Source organism: Nicotiana tabacum, chromosome 24 (genome assembly GCF_000715075.1).
Source record: "Nicotiana tabacum cultivar K326 chromosome 24, ASM71507v2, whole genome shotgun sequence".
Lineage (NCBI taxonomy): Eukaryota > Viridiplantae > Streptophyta > Magnoliopsida > Solanales > Solanaceae > Nicotiana > Nicotiana tabacum.
Genome location: NC_134103.1, coordinates 56,028,727 through 56,045,143, shown reverse-complemented (window position 1 = coordinate 56,045,143; position 16,417 = coordinate 56,028,727). Strand labels below are relative to the sequence as shown.

At 38.3% G+C, this 16,417-nt stretch overlaps 1 protein-coding gene across 1 annotated transcript; it reads right to left on the bottom strand.

Moving 5' to 3' along the window:
• Positions 1-2,926: 2,926 nt before the first annotated feature.
• LOC142178156 (uncharacterized) lies at positions 2,927-4,971 on the bottom strand. Its single transcript, XM_075247483.1, has 4 exons — positions 4,660-4,971; positions 4,397-4,575; positions 3,065-3,188; positions 2,927-2,977 (listed from the first exon to the last, which is right to left on the bottom strand). Exons 1-4 carry the CDS (start codon positions 4,969-4,971, stop codon positions 2,927-2,929), a joined length of 666 nt encoding a protein of 221 aa, XP_075103584.1.
• Between the last annotated feature and the right edge of the window lie 11,446 nt (positions 4,972-16,417).

Below are 16,417 nucleotides of genomic sequence, written 5' to 3'. Positions count from 1 at the left end.
TTTATGGGAGTGTTTATATATTTTTGTCTTGATGCTGTTGACTGGTAAATTTCTTCTTTGTTTCAACTGGCTGAGATTTTTGGTTTAAGGTCTGTTGAGTTAAGTTGATTTCTCTGTATGTATTGAAGCTGAAAATTTAGTATTCAAATTGATATGCTGAAGTTGATTTGTAGTCTTTAGAAACCTTGATCGACAACTGAATTCTAACTAGTGAAGCTCGGTAACTGGTTTTTCATTACTGTCTTGCTATTGAGATTTTTGTGTGTGGATTTGAGAGTCATAAATTCTGTCCCAATTTTTCCAGGAATATCTGATTGTTTTGATTGTAAATTTGTACCCAGTTTACTCTCAACAAGGCCGCATTCTGGCATGATTTGCTAATTTTCCCCTTCTTAATTATTGTAGTTTTGCTTGCAGAGCAAATTAAAAGAAAGGAAGATGGAGTGGAACATCAAGATGATGAAATTTTAAAAGAGAGAAGTGGAGGACAATCTCAAGACATAGAAAATACCCAAGGAACAAGCATAAGTAAGATTGTTTGCAGATGTGTAGAAGGAACATATGATATCTCTACACCTCTTTCTCTTAGAGACAATTTTGGAACTCAAAATAATGCTAGTCAAGATAATAATTTAACTGGCATGATCTTGACAATTGCAAAAGGTTAGATGTAGTTTTTTTCATCTTATACATGTTAGTTTTAGTCAAAGATTAGTAACAAGTACTAATTGTGTTAGCTTTTGTAAATATTTGCAGAATCTTGTGAACTTGCAAAAGAAGAACATGGAGAACAGTTGCAAGATAAAGAAAATGCAATGGATGGAACAAGCATAAGCAATATCTCAGCTTCATTATCTGTTAAAGAAATACAAGAAGACAGGGTTGCTAACACAAGTATGAAGTTCATTTCTTCAGGTGAAATTCCAAAAGTTAAGGACATTTTGGAGAATTGTGTCCTTAATATTAGATTCATACTTCAAATTGTCAGGACATTTCAAAAATTATGTCCTGATCTTTTATTTCTTCATTTGACAATTTGCCCTAGAATTGAGGACTTGCAGCAAACTAATGTATATGTAGTGTTGCTTGCAGAGCAAAACAAAAATGCAGTCGTTAACCAATATACTAGGAAAAGGAAGAGAGATAGTATTGGTTTTGATAGTCCATCATTTGCTATTCTTACTCCTACTCCTCCGACTACACAAATGAGCATTGATGAAGGTTTGTCTATGGATGTTGAAGGAAATGTTGAAGAAGAGCTTGGTTGAGGGAAAAGGAATAAGAAGCTTAGTTGGCAATTAAAATCTCCTTTTGAACAGATAAACAAAAGAGGAACATCGATGTCGCACAATGAAAATACTACCGAGCATACGGGCTGGATAAAATCAAAATATACTCGTACATGTATTTTTCATTATGCCAAAGATCATGAAAAGTTATTGAAGAAATTCATTGGATTGGTTGGGCAAGGAGAAAATGAAAGGTTGCAAAAAAGTGTAAGTCTCTAAATGTATTCATTATTTATTAATTCCTTACATTTGTGTCTTGAACTTCTAATTTTAAATTCAAGACTAAGTGTCCTAAATTTTTGAGCTTCCAACTCTAAGTTCAGGACTAAGTGTCCTTAACTTTATGAACTTCCAACTCTAACTTCAGGACCAAGTGTCCTTAATTTTTAAACTTCCACTCTAAGTTCAGGACTAAGTGTCCTTAACTTATGAGCTTGTTACTCTAAGTTCAGGACTAACTGTCCTTAATTTATGAGCTTCCAACTCTAAGTTCAGGACTACCTGTCCTTAATTTTTGAACTTCCAACCCTAACTTCAGGACCAAGTGTCCTTAATTTTTGAACTTCCACTCTAAGTTCAGGACCAAGTGTCCTTAACTTATAATCTTGTTACTCTAAGTTAAGGACTAACTGTCCTTGATTTATGAGCTTGTAAGTCTAAGTTAAGGACTACCTGTCCTTAATTTTTGAACTTCCAACTCTAACTTCAGGACTAAGTGTCCTTAATTGAGGACTAACTTATAAGCTTTCTAACTTTGATATTATTTCAAATTTTCAGGGGACAAACTAATATATATGCTGAGGATAATGGTATGAGAAAAAATCTATATAAATTGTACAATCAAAAAATCAGTAGCAAAATGTTCTTCCTTGAGCTTTCAGATAGTAGCTATGTACTTGATGATAAGGTTTGATAATTTACAAGGCATTTCTTTTCTTTCTTATTGATTTATTATTTTTTAATTATTTATGAATGATGGATTTTTTTTTCTTTTTTTGCCTTTTTATGAAGCATATTGACATTGCCTTGTATTATTTGAGAAAGAAGGAATGTTATCACCCCTGCGCCTATCCATTTCGTTGCACAACTACAAATATAGTTTTTGATAACTATATGCTACATGTGTATGAGGATTTCAATGAAGATGCTTCAGATGAGTTTTGGTGTGGTGATAATCAATTGGTTCTCACACCATATGTGTGGGGTGACAATTATAGATGTGGAATTTCTTGGATAGAGGTTGATAATTTTTTTTCCATGTCGGTTACCTTCAGCAGATAATGATGATGTGACACATTTTTTTTTGGGGGTATTGGACTTGAATGAGAAAAAGATTGATGTGCACGATTTCATATATAGTGAACCATATGAGGGTGGATTGAAACACATTGAAATATATGCGCGCATGATCCCCCACTTTCTAAAGTTCTCATAGTTTGAGAAAAATCATAAGTCTTTTGGAAATGCATTCAATAAATTTGACATTCAGTGGCAAAGATCACCGAAACAAACTGGATCGTAAGTGTTGTCATTTGCTATATAATTTATATGTACTTTAGATTTATTTATTAAAGATATTGGTTAATTGACTCCCTATGCTAACGTTCGTTTTAGAGCTGATTGTGGTGCATTCCTAATCAAGTATGTCGAGTTATTGATGATGGAAAAGGATGTGGAGAAATTCCAACCTGAGGGCATATTAAACTTCAGAAAAGAACTTGCAGCAAATATTTGGGCACATGGAGAATGAAAAAGAAATTCTGATTATGAAATACCACCAGAAAAAGTCGGCGACGATTATGATAGTGAAAATGAAACTTCTTGCCCGAAGGAGCTGTAGTGTAGTAGTATAGAAAGTCAGCTGTAGTGGAATTGCTAGTAGTATATTTCTGAAATATCCTGTAAATTGTTCATAAGACACTTTATTTTGTTTGCATAACATAATTTTTTTGTTGCAACTTTGGCAAATAACAGTTTCAGCAGTAATATGAAGGCATCATGTTATTAATTTCTCTCTTTATATATATTGCTGCTGGTCAATATGAGCTTTTTGAATTTTTAATTGCTGAAACTAGTCAATGTGTCCCAGTTGAGTAGCTACTATCTACTCCATTGTCCCAGTTCAGAAGTTCTGCCCAGTTTTAATGAAATCTGCAGCTTGATAATTGACAATTTCATTAGTCCAATTTAGTTCTTTCTGTTAACTACTGGTCTGTCCATTTTTGCACAGTTTTAAACTGCCAATATTTAATTAAATTGTCCAGAAGTTTTTTAGATTCCGTCCAATTATTGTTGATTTTCACAGTCTTGCAAATCTGTAGAGCTATTGCAAAAGATTTCTATATGTTTCCAAGATGGAATAGACAAAGCAACACACCTTGATTATTATAGAACTTCAGGACATAATGTTCATAAATGTCCTGATTTGTTGAAGGATGAAAATAATATTCAGGATATAGTTTTTTTCAAATGTCCTGAACTTCTTGAAATCTAGATACTAAACTGAGATTTTCAGAAGTTAAGGACATTTTAGAAATTTATGTCCTTAATATTAGATTCATACTTCAAACTTTCAGGACATTTCAAAAAATTATATCCTGAAGTTTACTTGGACCAATCTCATTTTAAAAATAAGATGTAGCAAGTTGCATGCATCAAAATTTATAAAGAAACAAAGAGTACGTAAGCACATAGAAACTTTAAAAATTCAGGACATTTTTTATATAACCATCTGCTAAAGCTTACTTGCTCAAATAAAACCAATCTAAATGAATCCAATTTATATCAAAAACTTAAAATATTAGATAAACATAAGTGGATATATCTATAATTCTCTATGCTTCCTTGAAAATGGGTGGACTGCCGGAGAATATATACAAGATGTTCTATTATGACTAATTCTTCTGCAATGACCACATTTGAATATTATTTTTGATGATTTGGTAGCTGGAATATGCCTTTTCTTCTGCCTTCTACCTGGCGGGACCTTGAAATCTGGAGATTTAATAATTTGTGACTTAACACTCTCTGGTACAATCCATGAATTCGTATGTCCTACAGGATGTATTTGTCTTTCATATCTTTTCAGCCAAGATTCCTTTAAGTACCAGTCTGAGCAGAAATTGGACTTCTTGATGTTTCTCTTCTCGATAGCTGCAATTGCATGTATACATGGTAATTTATCAAATTGAAACTGAAAACAATCACGTGTTCTTTTGTTTAAGTCCACCAAGAAAGTATTTCCTTCTTCCTCAACTCTAGAATGCCATGAATCAACAGGGAAGACCTTCAAATTTGAAAAACTATAAGTTAGTACATTATGTTAAATTATCATTAAAATAATAAGCTAAAGAAAGAACATAATACTTACATTTAAAGTAAAAGCTAAATCTAATTTTTTCTTCAATTCCTCTTCTACCCAACATGAAACATCATAAAAAGTTCCTTCCGCTTCATTTCTTCTTTCATAAAACCAACGTTGTAGCTTCACTTGGATGAAATCCATCATTCTCAATATATGCAGCTCCCTTGCTTCTAATAGCACACAATTCATTGAATCAACTATGTTTGTTGTGAGCATGTCATATCTTCGTCGTGGACAACAAGAACGCGCCCACCTTTCCGGTGGTTCTTTCATCAAGTAGTCAAAAGTCTTCTTATCAACTTTTGCTATCTCTGACATGTATAGATCAAATTCTTTGCGCCTGTATACTCTTGAAGCACTTTGAAAAAGTTTTATGACCTCACTTTTCACTTTCCTTCACTTTAGGTTCTGCTCCAAATGATAGATACAAATCCCATGGTGGATTTCAGGATATACCTTTGCGATGCCATATGCAATAGATTGTTGCCTATCTGATAAAAAAATTAAATTATCACGGCTCCCAATTGCATTGTGAAGCTCACTAAAGTACCACTCATAGGAGTTGTTATTTTCAGATTCTGCAATCCCAAAGGCTAGTGGGAATATTTGGTTATTTGCATCCGTTGAAATTGAAATCATTAAAATACCACGATATTTTGACTTCAAAAAAGTTGCATCAACAGCAATCACCAGTCTACAATGATTCCAACCAGCTATTGATGATCCATATGTATAAAATATATAAAGAAACACGAATGTACTGTTTAACAACAAAAGGTGAAAATACAGGACACCATGTCCTTAATATTTACACTGCACACATCAAAGTTAAGGACATGGTGTCTTTAACATTTACACTGCACACATCAAAGTTAAGGACACCATGTCCTTAATATTTACACTGCACACATCAAAGTTAAGTTAAGGACACCATGTCCTTAACATTTACACTGCACACATCAAAGTTAAGTTAAGGACACCATGTCCTTAACATTTACACTGCACACATCAAAGTTAAGGACACCATGTCCTTAATATTTATACTGCACACAACAAAGTTAAGGACACCATGTCCTTAACATTTACAATGCACACATCAAAGTTAAGGACACCATGTCCTTAACATTTACACTGCACACATCAAAGTTAAGTTAATGACACCATGTCCTTAACATTTACACTGCACACATCAAATGTAAGGACACCATGTCCTAAATATTTACACTGCACACATCAAAGTTAAGGACACCATGTCCTTAATATTTATACTGCACACATCAAAGTTAAGTTAAGGACACCATGTCCTTAACATTTACACTGCACACAACAAAGTTAAGGACACCATGTCCAAAATATTTACAGTGCAATCATCAAAGTTAAGGACACTGTGTCCTTAACATTTACACATGCACACATCAAAGTTAAGGACACCCTGTCCTTAACATTTACAATGCACACTTCAAAGTTAAGGATACCATTTCCTTAACATTTACACTGCACCCATCAGAGTTAAGTTAAGGACAACATGTCCTTAACATTTACAATGCAGACATCAAAGTTAAGGACACCATATCCTTAACATTTACAATGCACACATCAAAGTTAAGGACACCATGTCCTTAATATTTATACTGCACACATCAAAGTTAAGTTAAGGACACCATGTCCTAAATATTTATAGTGCAAACATCAAAGTTAAGGATACAATATCCTAAATATTTACAGTGCAAACATCAAAGTTAAGGACATCATGTCCTTAACATTTGCAGTGCACACATCAAAATTAAGTTAAAGACACCATGTCCTAAATATTTATAGTACAAACATCAAAGTTAAGGACACAATGTCCTAAATATTTACAGTGCAAACATCAAAGTTAAGGACACCATGTCCTTAATATTTACAGTGCACACATCAAAGTTAAGGACACCATGTCCTAAATATTTACACTGCAAACATCAATGTTAAGGAAAACTCGCGAACGCGAAAGCCACGGGCTGCTACTCATCGCGAACGTGCCAGACCCTTCGTGAACGCGAAGAAGGCCTGACCCCTGTGTCTTAAAACAAAACCAAAACAGGATTTTTCCCATTTTTCACAAACCCTCAATTATAACTCGGCTAAGGGGTGATTTCTAAGGAGTTTTTCACGATTTCGGACTGGGTAAGTGTTCTTTATCATATAGTGATTGTATTTCACAAATCCATGTCTATATTTATCATTTATTTCGGATTTAGATGGAAGAAATTGGAATTTTTGTAAAACTTCCCAAAAATAAAAAATTAAGATTTGAAGGTCCATTTGATATCGGAATTGGACAAATTTGGTATGGTTGAAATCGTATCGGAACGGGCGTTCGGATTTCATAGGTTTTTTCAAGATTTGAGATGTGGGTCCCACTGCCAAATATTTTAATGAATTTCAGATTTTTATCCGAAAAATTTGTAAATTCATATGGAATTAATTCCAATGATTAGTATTGAAAATATTGAATTGTTTGTGAATAGATTTGAAGCTTTCGGAGGCAAATTTAAAAGGAAAAGCTGTGGTTGAATAATTGATTTGGAATTTGCAAAGCGAGGTAAGTGTCGGGGTTAACCTTGACTTGAAGGAATAGAACCCTTAAATTGTTTGTTATGTGAATTGCATGTAAACGACGTATAGGCGAGGTGACGAGTGTCTATACGTCGTCAAATTAATTGTTTGCCTGCTTACTTGAAAAATCATAAATTATTTTTAATCATAAATTAATTATTATAATAATTGTTTCTCTCTTATTCTTTGCAAATATAAATTCTTGAATTCCTGCATTAATTGTTACATGCTATTTGAATTATGTGCCTTAATTGTTGTTTGATATTTAGCATAGTAATTATGATACTGCCTATTTACTCCCTGATTTTCATAATAATTTGCTATTTGTCATTGTTTGCTTCATAATTAAACCATAATTATTGTATGCTTGTTGTCTTGTAATTTTATATTAATTGTTATATTTATTGGAAAAATTTCTTCTATAAGAATTGGTAAATGAAAATATTGGAGGATCGGGTTGCACGCCGCAACAGACGTTTATATTGGAGGATCGGGTTGCACGCTGCAACAGACGTTTATATTGGAGGATCGGGTTGCACGCCGCAACAGACTTATTAAAAGTCAATATTGAAGATCGGGTTGCACGCCGCAACAGACTTATTAAAAGTCAATATTGGAGGATCGGGTTGCATGCCGCAACAGACTAATTAAAAGTCAATATTGGAGGATCGGGTTGCACGCCACAACAGACTTGTTAAAAAGTTAATATTGGAGGATCGGGTTGCATGCCGTAACAGACTTGATTAAAATGAATATGTTGGAGGAGCGGGTTGCACGCCGCAACAGAACTGAATGTGGATATATTGTGAGAGCAGGTTGCACGCTGCAACAGAAATAATGGAAATGATAATTGGTTATGACTGCTGAGTTGCCTTCAATTATTATAAATGAATTACCTGATTTATTCCTATTATTGTTGTTGTTACTAATATTGCGTACAGGTTAATGTAAGTGAACCGCCTTAGCCTCGTCACTACTTCGTCGAGGTTAGGCTCAGCACTTACCAGTACATGGGGTCGGTTGTACTGATACTACACTCTGCACTTCTTGTGCAGATTTTGGAGTTGGTCCCAGCGGCGTACCATAGACTTGCTCGGATTTCAGCTATTAGAGGAGACTTGAGGTATAACTGCATGGCGTCCGTAGTTCTGAAGTCCCCGTCTATTTTACTTTAGCTGTGTGTTTAGTTCCAGACAACTTTAATTTATTCAGACCTTTATTTGTATTTATTCTAGAAGCTCATGCACTTGTGACACCAATTCTGGGATGGTATTTAGACACCGTTATTATTATGAATTATTTCAAAATTGCTTCCGCATTTGCTTCCTTGTTATTAATAAATTTAAAAATTATTTTAAAAAAATGGATAATGTTATTCTAACGTTGGCTTGCCTAGCAAGTGAAATGTTAGGCGCCATCATGGTCCGAAGGTGGGAATTTCGGGTCGTGACAGTTGGTATCAGAGCCCTAGGTTACATAGATCTCACGAGTCACGAGCAAGCTTAGTAGAGTCTAAAGGATAGGTACGGAGACGTCTGTACTTATCTCTCAGAGGCTATGAAGTTTAGGAACAATATCACTTCTTTCTTATTCTATCATGCGATTTTATTCTATCATCGATGATTGAACCATTCTACTCTTATTCTCTCGCAGATGGTGAGAACACATAATACCTCTACCGATGGACAGGGACCAGAACCCCCGGTGGCAACTATGGCTAGGGGTAGAGGTCGAGGCCGAGGTCATGCTAGAGGCCGAGGTAGAGCTCAGCCCAAAGCTCGAGCAGCTGCACCTGTTGAAGAACCTCAGATAGACCTTCAGGAGGAGGTCCCAGTTCAGAATGTACCAGTTGGACCAGTTCAGGTCTCGGAAGGATTCATAGCCACTCAAGTACTTCAGGATGCTCTAGTCCGATTGGTGAGTCTTATGGAGGGTGTGGCCCAGAATGGTACATTTCCAGAGGCACCAGCCGTCTCACAGGCTGGGGGAGGAGCACAAACTCCTACTACTCCCGCCCCAGAGTAGATGGCTCCCCAGAATCAGGCTCCAGCAGCCCCGCCAGTTGGGGTAGTTCAGCCAGTTGTTGCGGCACAGACCGGTGATAGGCCCGCCATGTCTTTTGAGGCCTTATTGAGACTGGATAAATTCACTAAGCTCTTTCCAGTTCACTTCAGTGGTACACCTTCTGAGGACCCACAGGATTATCTTGAACGGTGCCATGAGGTGCTGCGAAACATGGGTATAGTTGAGATCAATGGAGTTGATTTTGCTGTATTCCAGATGACGGGTTCCACCAAGAGGTGGTGGAGAGATTACACAGTGACCCGACCAGTCGGATCGCCTGCACTTACCTGGGAGCAGTTCCCTCAGCTATTTCTGGAGAAGTTCCTCCCTATCACACTGAGAGAGGAATTTCGCAAGCAATTCGAGCGTCTACAGCAGGGCAGTATGACTGTTACTCAGTATGAGTCTCGTTTTGTGGATTTGGTCCGCCATGCTCTCCTTTTACTACCTACAGAGGGAGAGAGAGTGAGGAGGTTTATTGAGGGACTCACTCACCCTATCAGACTTCAGATGGCCAAGGATACCGGAAGTGAGATTTCTTTTTAGGAGGCTGCTAATGTCGCAAGGAGGATCGAGATGGTTCTTGCACAGGAAAGAGGGCAGAGGTCTGATAAGAGGCCTCGTCAGTTCGGTGGTTTCAGTGGTGCCTCGTCTGGAGGCAGGGGTAATTTTGGTAGGGTTCATCCTCCCAGACCGTTTCATTCAGCACTTCATGTATCTCCCGGTGCTTCAGGGAGTCATAGTCCTATTATGCCTTACTTTGGGCAGCCAATATTCAGTGCACATTCAGCTCCTATCAGTGCACCACCACTCTAGAGTTACTACAGTGGTTATCCGACCCATCTGGGTCAGCTTCAGCTTCAACAGCCACAACATCAGGATGGGTGTTATGAGTGTGGGAACATTGGTCACATCAGGAGGTATTTCCCTAGATTGGCAAGTAACAGATCTCGGTAAGATTCTCGTGCCATCATACCAGCACTGGTTGCTTCACCGCCTGCTCAGCCAACTAGAGGTAGGGGTCAGGCAGTTAGATGTGGAGGTTAGGCTATTACAGGTGGAGGTCAGGCCATTAGAGGTGGAGGTCAAACCGTTAGAGGTGGAGGCCAGCCAGTTAGAGGCCGTCCCAGAGATGCAGTTTAGAGTGGTGGGGCCCAGCCCCGATTTTATGCTTTTCTAGCTAGGCCTTAGGCTGAGTCATCTGATGCTGTGATCACAGGTATTATTCCAGTTTACCATAGAGATGCTTCAGTTCTATTTGATCCAGGATCTACTTATTCCTATGTGTCCTCCTATTTTGCTTCATATTTAGTTGTGTCTTGTGATTCTCTGAGTGCTTCTGTGTGTGTATCGACACTGGTGGGAGACTCTGTGGTAGTAGATCATGTCTACCGTTCGTGTGCATTTACTATTGGTAATCTTGATACTAGTATGGATCTTCTACTTCTTGATATGGTAGATTTTGATGTCATCTTGGGTATGAATTGGCTGTCTCCTTATCATGCTATATTGGACTATCATGCCAAGACAGTGACCCTAGATATGCTGGGGTTACCTCGATTAGAGTGGAAAGGAACTCCCGGCCATTCTACCAGCAGGGTTATTTCTTATATGAAAGCTCGGCGTATGGTAGAGAAAAGATGTCTAGCCTATTTGGCTTATATTCGCGATCCCAGTGCGGATGTCCCTTCTATGGACTCAGTACCAGTTGTTCGTGAATTTTCAGAAGTATTTCCTGCAGATTTGTTGGGGATGCCACCCGATAGAGATATTGACTTCTGTATTGATTTGGCTCCGGGCACTCAGCCTATTTCTATTCCACCATACCGTATGGCCCCGCTAGAGTTGAAAGAATTGAAAGAGCAGTTACAAGACTTACTTGATCAGGGATTCATTAGACCAGTGTCTCGCCCTGGGGTGCACCAGTATTATTTGTAAAGAAGAAAGATGGCTCGATGCGGATGTGTATAGACTATCGGCAGTTGAACAAGGACACTATCAAAAACAAATATCCGCTTCCAAGAATTGATGACTTATTTGATCAGCTTTAGGGTGCCAAGGTATTTTTGAAAATTGATTTGAGATCTGGTTACCATCAGTTGAAGATTAGGGAATCTGATGTCCTTAAGACAGCTTTTCGGACTTGGTATGGGCATTACGAGTTCCTAGTGATGTCATTTGGGATGAAAAATGCTCTAGCAACATTTATGGATTTGATAAATCGGGTGTTCAAGCCTTATTTGGACTCTTTTGTGGTTGTATTCATTGATGACATCTTGATTTACTCCAGCAGTCGAGAGGAGCATGAGCAGCATCTTCGAAGTGTGCTTCACACCTTGAAGAATAATCAATTATATGCCAAATTTTCAAAATGTGAGTTTTGGTTAGACTCAGTTGCCTTTTTGGGACATGTTGTATCGGCAGAAGGCATAAAGGTAGATCCTAAGAAGATTGAGGCTGTTCAGAATTGGCCTAGACCTACTTCGATTACAGAGATTCGGATTTTTCTGGGTTTGGCAGGTTATTATCATCGGTTCGTGGAAGGGTTTTCATCTATAGCAAGCACATTGACAAGACTAACCTAGAAGGGTATTCCATTCAGATGGTCAGACGAGTGTGAGTTGAGCTTTCAGAAGCTCAAGACCGCTTTGACTATGGCGCCATTATTGGTATTACCCACAGGCTCAGGATCGTATACGGTATATTATGATGCATCTCACATTGGGCTTGGTGCAGTATTAATGCAAGATAACAAGGTAATTGCATATGCATCGCGACAGTTGAAAGTTCACGAGAAGAATTATCCTGTTCATGACTTAGAATTGGCAGCCATTGTTCATGCACTAAAGATTTGGAGGCATTACCTCTATGTTGTCTCATGTGAGGTATTTACTGATCATTGTAGCCTTTTGTATCTGTTCAAATAAAAAGATCTTAATTTGAGGCAGAGAAGATGGTTAGAGTTGTTGAAAGACTATGATATCACCATTTTGTATCACCCCGGAAAGGCCAATATGGTGGCTGATGCTTTGAGTAAAAGTCTGTGAGTATGGGCAGTCTTGCGTATATTCCGGTTGGTGAGAGGCCATTGGCTGCAGATGTTCAGACTTTGGCTAATCAGTTTGTGAGGTTAGATGTTTCAGAACCCAGTCAGGTTCTAGCTTGTACAGTCACTCGGTCTTCTTTATATGAGCACATCAGAGAGAGGAAATATGATGATCCTCATTTACTTGTCCTTAAGGACACGGTGCGGCACGGTGATGCCAAATAGGTTGCTGTGGGGGAAGATGGAGTTCTGCGAATGCAGGGCCGTATTTGTGTGCCTAATGTGGATGGGCTTCGTGAATTAATTCTTGAAGAAGCACACAGTTCCAGGTATTCTATTCATCCAGGTACCGCTAAAATGTATCAAGATTTGCGGCAACGTTATTGGTGGAGGAGAATGAAAAAGGATATAGTTGCACATGTAGCTCGGTGTCTGAATTGTCATCAAGTTAAGTACGAGCATCAGAGACCTGATGGTTTGCTTCAGAAGTTAGAAATTCCTGAGTAGAAGTGGGAGCGTATCACTATGGATTTTGTTGTTGGGCTCCCACGGACTCAGAGAAAATTTGACGCAGTTTGGGTCATTATGGACAGGTTGACCAAGTCAGCCCATTTCATTCCAGTGGCAGTTATCTATTCTTCAGAGAGGTTAGCTGAAATTTACATTCGTGAGATTGTCCACCTTCACGGTGTGCCCATGTCTATTATTTCATATCGAGGTACGCAGTTTACCTCACATTTCTGGAGGGCTGTACAGCGTGAGTTAGGCACGCGGGTGGAGTTTAGTACATCATTTCATCCACAGACAGACGAACAGTCAGAGTGCACTATTCAGATATTGGAAGATATGCTTCACGCTTGTGTTATAGACTTTGGAGGTTCTTAGGATCATTTCTTACCACTTGCGGAGTTTGCTTATAATAATAGCTACCAGTCGAGCATTCAGATGGCTCCATATGAGGCATTATACGGAAGGCGATGCCGATCGCCAGTTGGTTGGTTTGAACCGGGAGAGGCTCGGTTGTTGGGTACCGATTTGGTACAGGATGCCTTGGATAAGGTCAATATTATTCAGGATCGACTTCGCACAGCTCAGTCTAGGAAAAAGAGTTATGCCGACCGTAAAGTTCGTGATACTGCATTCATGGTTGGAGAACGAATATTGCTCCGGGTTTCACCTATGAAAGGTGTAATGAGGTTCGGAAAGAAGGGCAAGTTGAGCCCTAGGTATATCGGACCCTTTGAAATTCTTGAAAGGGTGGGTGAAGTAGCCTACAGGCTTGCATTACCACCTAGTTTATCAATGGTTCATCCGGTATTCCATGTGTCTATGCTTCGGAAATATCATGGTGACCCGTCCCATGTGTTAGATTTCAACTCAGTCCAATGGGACAAAGATTTGACTTACGAGGAGGAGTCGATGGCTATTCTAGCTCGGCAGGTCCGACAGTTGAGGTCTAAGAGTTATCCTTCTGTTCGGGTGCAATGGAGAGGTCAGCCGGTAGAGGCATCTACCTGGGAGTCGGAGTTGGACATGCGGAGTAAATATCCACACATTTTCTCCAGCTCAGGTACTTTTTCTAACTACATTCGAGGATGAACGTTTGTTTTAGAGGTGGAGAATGTGATGACCCAAAAATGTCATCTTTAAATTCAATAAGTAATTCTGTATTCTAAGACCTCAAAAAGCACCATTTATCATTCCTCGACTTGCGTGCACAGTCCTTATAATTTTCCAGAAAGTTTTTATGTGAAAAATTGATTAAAATGGGAAATAGAACTTTAAAACTCAACTAAGTTAACTTTGGTCAACATTTTGAGAAAACGGATCCGGATCAGTATTTTGAAAATTCCGGTAAGTCCGTATCATGATTTGGGACTTGGGCGTATGCCCGGAATCGAATTCCGAGGTCCCTAGCTCGAGATATGGAATTTTGATGAAAAATTAAAAGCTTGAAAGCTTAATGATTTCTAAGGAATTACTGATGTTGGATTTATTGACCCCGGGTCCATATTTTGGTTCCGGAGCCCGGTATAGGTCCACTATAATATTTATGACTTGTCTGCCGAATTTGGTGAGAATCAGAGTCGATTTGACGTGATTCAGACATTCGGTTGTAAAAAAAATAAGTTTTCAAGTTTTCTTGAAAACCTCCTTTGATTTGGTGTCCGATTCATAGTTCTAGGTGTTATTTTGGCGATTTGATCGAGCGAGAAAGTTCGTATGATATTTTAGGAGTTGTGTGCATGTTTGGTTTGGAGCCCCGAGGGCTCGGGTGGGTTTCGGATAGGCTACGGGATGTTTTGGACTTTGAAAATCTGGTATTTTGCTGCAGCAGGTGTTCTGGCATGTTCTTCTTCGTTTTCACGAAGGTACTCTCGCGAACACAAAGGGTAAACTGGGCAGCTGAAGTTTTCTTCTTTGCAAACGTGAAGGCTTGGTCGCGAACGCAAAGCGATGGGGGCATTACCCTTCGCGAACGCGACGAGCTCCTCGCGAACGCGTAGTGTTAGTCACACCTGGGGGAGGGTCGATCATTCCTTCATCGCGAACGCGAGCAATGCCTCGTGAACGCGAAGGCCGGGGGGGGAGGGGGGGGTCACGAACGCAAAGGAGGACTCGCGAACGCGAAAGCCACAGGCTGCTACTCATCGCGAACGTGACAGGCCCTTCGCGAATAGGAAGAAGGCCTGACCCCTGTGTCTTAAAACAGAACCAAAATGGGATTTTTTCCATTTTTCACAAACCCTAAATTATAACTCGGCTAAGGGGCAATTTCTAAGGAGTTTTTCACGATTTCGGACTGGGTAAGTATTTTTTATCATATAGTGATTGTATTTAACAAATTCATGTCTATATTCATCATTTATTTCGGATTTAGATGGAGGAAATTAAAATTTTTGTAAAACTTTCCAAAAACGAAAAATTAAGATTTGAAGGTCCATTTGATATCAGAATTGGACAAATTTGGTATGGTTGAACTCGTATCGGAACGGGTGTTCGGATTTCGAGAGTTTTTTTGGGATTTGAGACATGGGTCCCACTGCCGAATATTATAATAAATTTCAGATTTTTATCCGAAAAATTTATAAATTCATATGGAATTAACTCTTATGATCAGTATTGAAAATATTGAATTGTTTGTGAATAGATTTGAAGCTTTTGGAGGCAAATTTAAAAGGAAAAGTTGTGGTTGAATAATTGATTTGGAATTTGAAAAGCGAGGTAAGTGTCGGGGTTAACCTTGACTTCAGGGAATAGAACCCTTAAATTGTTTGTTATGTGAATTGCATGTAAACGACGTATAGGCGAGGTGACGAGTGTCTATACGTCATCAAATTAATTATTTGCCTGCTTACTTGAAAAATCATAAATTATTTTTAATCATAAATTAATTATTATAATAATTGTTTCTCTCTTATTCTTTACAAATATAAATTCTTGAATTTCTGCATTAATTGTTACATTCTATTTGAATTATGTGCCTTAATTGTTATTTGACATTTAGCATAATAAATATTAAACTGCCTATTTGCTCTCTGATTTCCATAATAATTTACTATTTGTCATTGTTTGCTTCATAATTAAACCATAATTATTGTATGCTTGTTGTCTTGTAATTTTATATTAATTGTTACATTTATTGGGAAAATTTCTTCTATAAGAATTGGTAAATGAAAATGTTAGAGGAGCGGGTTGCACGCCGCAACATGATTGATTATAATGAATATATTGGAGGATCGGGTTGCACGCCGCAACAGGCTTATTAAAAGTTAATATTGGAGGATCGGGTTGCACGCCGCAACAGACTTGTTAAAAGTTAATATTGAAGGATCGGGTTGCACACCGCAACAGACTTATTAAAAGTCAATATTGGAGGATCGGGTTGCACGCCGCAACAGACTTGTTAAAAAGTTAATATTGGAGGATCGGGTTGCACGCCGCAATAGACTTGATTAAAATGAATATGTTGGAAGAGCGGGTTGCATGACGCAACAGAACTGAATGTGAATATATTGTGAGAGTGGGTTGCACGCTGCAACAGAAATAATGGAAATG